We start from the raw sequence: 7,629 nt of genomic DNA on the forward strand, positions 1-7,629 counted from the left end.
ATATTTACCATTACTAGTCAAGAGTAAGTGATTTTTAAAACAAAAAAGTTCCTATTTTGTACTGTGCCAATTAGTATTATATAAGAAAAGTAAAATTAATTTGATCAATTAATGTTATAATTGAATTTTTACTTGAAGTCTTATTTATAATAAAAGATTTTTAAACTTATTTGATAAAAATTAATAAAATAATCATCATCGTCATTAAATAAGATTTAAACTTAGTCATCAAATTTATCATCTGCTAGAATTGGTTTTAGTAAATTTACTAATCCACATATGACCTTCAGAATTTCGTCACAGTAGGGAACTAAATCAAGGTCAAATTTATCATTTAAAATTTTAAATAATTTGATTCTTTGAATGGCTATCTCCACGTGAACACGAGCTGATGCAATTTTTTTGATTTTTTACACTTTCTTCCTTACTAAACTGTTATTTTTCTCAAAAATGGAGGGATGTGTAGAGCTATGCCATTGGCCGCACATTCATCTTCAATAAGGAAGCCTAAATTTAAGTTGAATGAGTTTTAAAATATTTTTTTAGCATATTACACTTTTATGCATACCTTTGTCAACCATAATTCCATCAATAAATTGTTCACAAAGATTTATGACCCCACTCTCAATGGTGACTTCCTTGTCGCTTACTTTTCCACCCCAGGGGTCGCTAACGAGCGTGATCATGCCAGAAGGTGAAATTCCAATGATAATTTTTATTGTGTGAGTTCCTTTATAATGGATGTAGGTTGCCACTCTGTCGTGAAATGTGTTGGGCTTCATCATAGGTACTTCTGAGCAGTCCAACACAATGCGAGTATTATTAAACTCTTTAAAACATTTAGGAAAGTTACTTCTGATATTTTCCATATCCGGCCAAAAGATAAATTTCTTCAAAACTTCAGCAAGGGCACAAAGGGTTCTTTTGAAATATGTTGAAACTGTTAGATTAGAAATGACAAATAATGAAGCCAAAGCGTCAAATGTCAAATTTGACTTAAGCTTCATTAGGGTTAACAGCACCCTATATTTTACAGGCATTAGAAAATTAGAGCTTGCTCTGGTTTTCAAGCCCTAAAACCTCACTTGAAAGGCTTTCAAATAGTTCTTTCCCAATGCCAGTAAGAGACACAAAATCAGCATTTTTCATTCCATTGCTTGAAATTCCAACTCTTGACCCAGCAAAATACTTTCCATGGTCCAAATAAACTTGAACACCAATAGACGCATTTATTACTCTAGATGGTTTGTGAGATTGGTCCTTTCCTTGAGCTTCAGTTGTTACTTCAGATAGCATAGCTAAGTTTGATAATGACAAAAACTTTATCATCCGGAGCTGGTTCACTTGCGCTTTCAACAACTTTTGGAGCAATGGAATCTGTTATTGGTGATGTTGAACATAGAACTGCTTGATTTAAAATTAAATTTGTGTTATTATTCTATTTATTATTTCACAAAAGTTTACCATAAAATAAGAATACCTTTAGAACGCTTTACGTAACGTTGAGCTCGTTCTTTTAATCTAACTTCGGTTGATTCTTTAATTGGCTTACATGGCAATTTTTGCAGAGGTGGGCAAAAAGTTGCGAGCGTTCGGAAAAATGAGCATATAGAGTTTTAAACACGGCTTGCTCAAGTGAGCGAGTACTCAAGGCAAACGAGTTTATTTTCTCTATCTCTAATTGAGAAGCCTCTGGGCGAGCGCCGAATAGTTCGCTCCGGCGTTGATGGCTGACGGCGCGCTGAGGGAGATTCCCCCCTCGACGGGTTAGTTCCCTCACTTTTAAGCGCTCACCGCGCGCTGAGCGAGATCTCCCGATCGTCGGAATAGCCCCCTCACTTTTAAGCGACGCGTTAGTACCCTCAGTAGAAAGCGCTGACGCAGCGTTGAGGGAAAATTACCGAGAGAAGGAATAGTTCGCTCAGATTTGAGCGCTAGCTACGCGCGGATTTTGATCACGGTGAGCGACGGTAAAGTTCGTTTACGCAAATCGCTCACAGCGCGGCGAGCAAAAATTTCAAAAATCAAACATTAAACTATTACTCGGCTATGGGTTTATTATTTACTTTTTTTATTAATAAAATGAAGGGTACTCTAAACGTCGGGAGTTAATGATATCTCCGATTGAATAAAATTCAAAGGTTCTTCCGAATTTATCCAACGATAAACTAGACTGCAAATATTCCGTTTAGTGTTAAAAGCGCTTTATTAAATATTAAAAGCCACAAATTATAACAATAGGCGTTAGTATACATTCTTTTGGTCTTGACAAACTTGGCAGGTGAAATGGGCAACGCGGTACGCGTTTCTTCATTTTTAGGGGATTGTGGCTCGCGCTACTTTAAAGGAAAATATTAGCGCGCTCTCAACTTAAATTAATGATCGGTACCATAAAAACAAGTGGACATTTAGTAACCCCTAATCCAACTCATTTGTAAATGTCCAGAATTTAATAGACAGTTTTAGCAACTACCTACAGGGGCGGTGCCAGAAGATTCTTAGGTGTAGGCTAATAATGTTTATCATTTGTGGGCCCCCTGTTCCTCAATATTGGACTTAAAATTAAATTTTGCAAATTCAGGTAATTTATTTATTATTTGATATTAGTGCGGTTTTTAAAATTTTACAGTATTAACTATCATCACATATTTTATTTGAATTTAAAAATCGACTTGATGTGGCCCCATCAGATCGATTTGTGGGCCCCTATTTGAACACAAAAGTATGCTATAGCTCGTGTTGCCTACCCCTAACGCCGCTCCTGACTACCTACACCGGGATTTTATTCACAGTGAACGACGACAGAGTTCGTTTACGGTAAATCGCGAAGAGCAAACATTTCAAAAATTAAACTTCACATTTGACGGTATGAACAAGTTAATAATAAGATTATTTTTAATGTATATATAAAATATAACACAATATCTTTGCATATAACCATCTTCGATTTTGTCCATTGTTTATGACATCGACAAAAATAACCATATCATCAAATGATCAAGCTAATTGCGAAGATTCACGGTTTTTAAATAATAATTTTTTCCAGAAAAAAAGGGAGGGGTTGGAATTAATATAATGGCCAGCCTGTGCCAATATTAAAACTGTTTTAGTTCCAAATTGAGGTAACTCGATTTACGCGAATTTTCTTTTTTGCCGTTTTTCAAACTTCCTTTACACTAAAAATATAAATATTACAAATAGCGGCCAATGTATAGTTACAAAGTTATCGATTATTTTCCATTTTTAAAAAGCATTACGTTATAATTTTTTTTCCAATTTAAATAATATTTTTTAGATACCTGTTTTGAAACTAATAGCGTTCTTTTCGTTTTTATTTCACACCGAATTTTAGAAATAATAAAAATGTTTGAATAATTCTAATGTCTAGTTTGTGCGGGTAACAAAAATCAACAGTGAAGAAGCTGTCAACGATCACCGTCAAGCTCAGCATGTGGGGAGTGGGGACCCGCAATTACATCATTCTTCCGAACTTCAAAAGGGCGTTATTTTATTTCTGGGGGGGGGGATTTCTATTTGAACTTGTAATAACTTACACACAAATATTTTCTTTACATTTTTCTGTTTTTATTGCTTACGATGTTACACTTTATATACAATATTGGAAGTATTTCAATAATTATTTAAATCTTCGCTCTTGCTTGATACCTACAAAGATTCTCAAAAAAAATTGTGTGGATCGTGTCATTTTCGCCTAATTTGGTATGCACATGTTTCTTAACAATGAAACGAAACCAAAATTAGTTACAGACATACGCCAAACGAGGAGGCAATGAACACCGCTAATGCCCCACAATGGAACATTTTGAAAAAAAAAGGATCCACCGTGGAACTTCGTATGTCATTAGAAAGTGTTCATCTTGTAAAATACGGAAGCGAACTTAAAGCCTGAAACTGAATAAAAAAACTCAAGCCACAGTCGAAGTACTATAACTCCAAAACTATGGACTCGAAAAAATTAAACTTCGAAGGCGAGAAAAATTATGAACAGCTAAAGCAAAAAACACGAAAAAATTAAACTAAGGAAGGACCGAAATACGAATCGAAAGACGCAGACTTGAGAAAAGTCGACAAGAAACTGTAACGAAATGAGAAAGGAACCTACTATTTATACTTTTATTGTAGAAAGGATTACGAAGCGAGGTATAAGTATAGGAAACTTCGAAATTGCCCTAGCATTGGCTAAGACCCAAGGGAGGGGCGACTCATTGGCGTCAGTTCGGAATTCTGGCGTTGACCACGCTATTGTTGAAATTGAAAACTGCGAGAATGAAGAAAATGGGTTCGATGCTAAATAGAAAAAACCCTCCATCGACTGTCCCCCTATTTTTTCCCACTGTCCCTATCTAGTGGTGTGATGGGGTCACTGGAGCCTGTGGGGGGCTCCATACCCGGCTCTCAAGGTCATGTGATCGGGGCGCTGGGTCACTGGAACCTCATGGGTGTTCCACACTCGTCATTCTGTGACCTACTAAGGAGGGTAGTTTGCAGTGGAAGAGGAAGCCACTCTAGTCCTCAGCTGTGCGAGGGTGGGTCTCGGGCAGCCCATGGTGTCGCCTTTTGTTGGGCCGTGATGAGGGCGTTTGTTTGCTATATGTGAGGCGGTCAAAATGGCTGTCTCACTGGCCGAACGTTGTTTCGCAAAGCGCACTTTTGTCCGGGGCTGGTTGTTTTGGTGGCCGCTGTAGTGCTTAAGGCGGAGCAGCGGGGTACAAATACATATACTTATGTCCCCCTATTTTAATATTTTTGTCAGGTGCAGTAACGAGTAAGTGGCGCCCTTGCTGTCTCGAATGGGCAGTGTTGGAAAAAAAAGCCCAAAGTGGGAAAAAAGGTTTGCAGAGTCAAATAGGATTTTATGAATCGGGCCAAGCCGCCAATTCAATGCTTTTGAATTAACTAATATTATTCTAATGTCTGAATATGTCGGCTATAGATTCCAAGGTTCAATAATATCTAATCGGCCCGATTAGTCGCAACTTAGTAAATAGTAACACAGAATAAACAAATATTGTAAATAAATGTAGTAAAAATAGCTAATAATACCATTAGTTAATAATATTGTTACATAAGTATGACACGTCTTATTCTTTATATGCAAAACGTTTACTGATAACTAGCTACAAGAGACACTCTATATAGAGGGCTTCTCGTGTATGACGTGCCCTTTATCAGCATCTCGCTAGGGGCGATTTTTTACCGTGATGACGTCACTCTGTAAATAGATTTTAGTGAATTATTTCCATTAAATTATGGATTTATGATATTACGTAGTATTTTTATTTTTATTGATTAACGTTTTCATGATAGTCTATCCGTAGTCCAGAAAAATATACTTTGGAGCTAACGTTCCGTAGACGCGGCCCGAATATACATGGTTTTCTCCGTTTTCCTATATACTTATTTCGGTTTCAGAAGGGCTAGTTTTGATCTAGTCTATCTATGAAGCTATACGACTCATTTTTAGGGGGAGTTCAGTTTAGCGAAAAGTATATTTATATATGTATATTATAAATTATAAGTCAAGCCTAAATTAGCGAGTGAATGCCTATTTCGGGGAAATATTTGGTTAGTCATGTCCCGCTGCGACTAAGAGACGTTTCCTATGAGTGGTCAACCTTTGCCTTTTCGTTAAGATGCCGAAAGAGACGCCTTTGTGTCTGGACTCCACCTGCGGGTCCCAAAATTGAAACGATTGGGATAGTTTGGAAAGGGGTTGAGGTTCCACCCCCCTTCCCCTCTTTTCAAGCTTCAAGTTGAAAGCCGATCGCTAAAACGTAAATACAGCAACTTAGTTTTACATATAGTTATTATTATTGTTACTAATTTTTGATAATTTTTGTTTTTTTATTTCTTAGGACGATTTACAGAAAAATATTTTGATATTTTCTGTAACGAACAAGAACTCGCCCAAAGGCCAGACGAGCTGATGAATGCCAAGTTAAAGAACGGGGCAATGGAATTTGAACTCCAGTTGTATAAGAGCAGTTGGACAATGCCAACAAAGCCCCCTAAGTGGCTGTAGCTGGTTGTTCTTGCGTAAAGGTCTCAAAAATTCAAAAACCAGAAGAAGCCAAATAATTGGCTAAAACCAAAACGGTCCTTTTCAGGACCACCTTCGTTTGGTCTAAAGACCATTAGACTGTGTGATTCTAAAATGCTGAACTATTGAAACTAAAATATATTCGCTGTTTTAATTGTTCCGTATTTTACAAGATGAACACTTTCTAATGACATACGAAGTTCCACGGTGGATCCTTTTTTTTTCAAAATGTTCCATTGTGGGGCATTAGCGGTGTTCATTGCCTCCTCGTTTGGCGTATGTCTGTAACTAATTTTGGTTTCGTTTCATTGTTAAGAAACATGTGCAAACCAAATTAGGCGAAAATGACACGATCCACACAATTTTTTTTGAGAATCTTTGTAGGTATCAAGCAAGAGCGAAGATTTAAATAAATATTGAAATACTTCCAATATTGTATATAAAGTGTAACATCGTAAGCAATAAAAACAGAAAAATGTAAAGAAAATATTTGTGTGTAAGTTATTACAAGTTCTAATAGAAATCCCCCCCCCCCCCCCAGAAATAAAATAACGCCCTTTTGAAGTTCGGAAGAATGATGTAATTTTTATCGTAATCGTCAGTCGTTACATTTGGATCGCTTTCGCGCGACACAGATGTTTACAGCATAGTGATTATAGCCTACTGTCTATAGTAACTTTAAATAGGTTACCTTGGTAATGCCACCCCCCTTCCTCCTTGTTCATACTCACCGGCAGCCAGCGGGTCCCCACTCCCCACATGCTGAGCTTGACGGTGATCGTTGACAGCTTCTTCACTGTTGATTTTTGTTACCCGCACAAACTAGACATTAGAATTATTCAAACATTTTTATTATTACTAAAATTCGGTGTGAAATAAAAACGAAAAGAACGCTATTAGTTTCAAAACCAGGTATCTAAAAAATATTATTTAAATTGGAAAAAAAATTATAACGTAATGCTTTTTAAAAATGGAAAATAATCGATAACTTTGTAACTATACATTGGCCGCTATTTGTAATATTTATATTTTTAGTGTAAAGGAAGTTTGAAAAACGGCAAAAAAGAAAATTCGCGTAAATCGAGTTACCTCAATTTGGAACTAAAACAGTTTTAATATTAGCACAGGCTGGCCATTATATTAATTCCAACCCCTCCCTTTTTTTCTGAAAAAAATTATTATTTAAAAACCGTGAATCTTCGCAATTAGCTTGATCATTTGATGATATGGTTATTTTTGTCGATGTCATAAACAATGGACAAAATCGAAGATGGTTATATGCAAAGATATTGTATTATATTTTACATATACATTAAAAATAATCTTATTATTAAATTGTTCATACCGTCAAATGTGAAGTTTAATTTTTGAAATGTTTGCTCTTCGCGATTTACCGTAAACGAACTCTGTCGTCGTTCACTGTGAATAAAATCCCGGTGTAGGTAGTCAGGAGCGGCGTTAGGGGTAGGCAACACGAGCTATAGCCTACTTTTGTGTTCAAATAGGGGCCCACAAATCGATCTGACGGGGCCACATCAAGTCGATTTTTAAATTCAAATAAAATATGT

General features: G+C 36.4%; 1 protein-coding gene across 2 annotated transcripts; it reads right to left on the bottom strand.

Moving 5' to 3' along the window:
• Window positions 1–201: 201 nt before the first annotated feature.
• On the bottom strand, window positions 202–1,566 carry LOC149942936 (uncharacterized). Of its 2 annotated transcripts, none has more exons than XM_090178692.1 (4): window positions 1,481–1,566; window positions 1,086–1,407; window positions 569–940; window positions 202–507 (listed from the first exon to the last, which is right to left on the bottom strand). In XM_090178692.1, the coding sequence occupies exons 2-4, from the start codon at window positions 1,327–1,329 to the stop codon at window positions 428–430; spliced, it is 696 nt and encodes a 231-aa protein (XP_090034818.1). In that variant the 5' UTR covers window positions 1,330–1,407; window positions 1,481–1,566; the 3' UTR covers window positions 202–427. The 2 variants fall into 2 exon arrangements, with proteins under 2 accessions (XP_090034818.1, XP_090034819.1); XM_090178693.1 differs by having other exon boundaries at window positions 1,086–1,404; window positions 1,481–1,560.
• Window positions 1,567–7,629: the final 6,063 nt, after the last annotated feature.

The sequence above is a fragment of the Leiobunum rupestre genome, chromosome 6 (genome assembly GCF_980474605.1).
Source record: "Leiobunum rupestre chromosome 6, qqLeiRupe1.1.hap1, whole genome shotgun sequence".
Lineage (NCBI taxonomy): Eukaryota > Metazoa > Arthropoda > Arachnida > Opiliones > Sclerosomatidae > Leiobunum > Leiobunum rupestre.

What these genes read in the sequence shown, in the direction of transcription:
- LOC149942936 (XM_090178692.1), bottom strand. Translation starts at nt 1,329, where the DNA reads ATGATAAAGTTTTTGTCATTATCAAACTTAGCTATGCTATCTGAAGTA. An exon ending in ACTATTTGAAAGCCTTTCAA is followed by an intron (nt 941 to 1,085) that starts GTGAGGTTTTAG and finishes CTAATCTAACAG; the next exon opens with TTTCAACATATTTCAAAAGA. An exon ending in TGGAATTATGGTTGACAAAG is followed by an intron (nt 508 to 568) that starts GTATGCATAAAA and finishes ACTTAAATTTAG; the next exon opens with GCTTCCTTATTGAAGATGAA.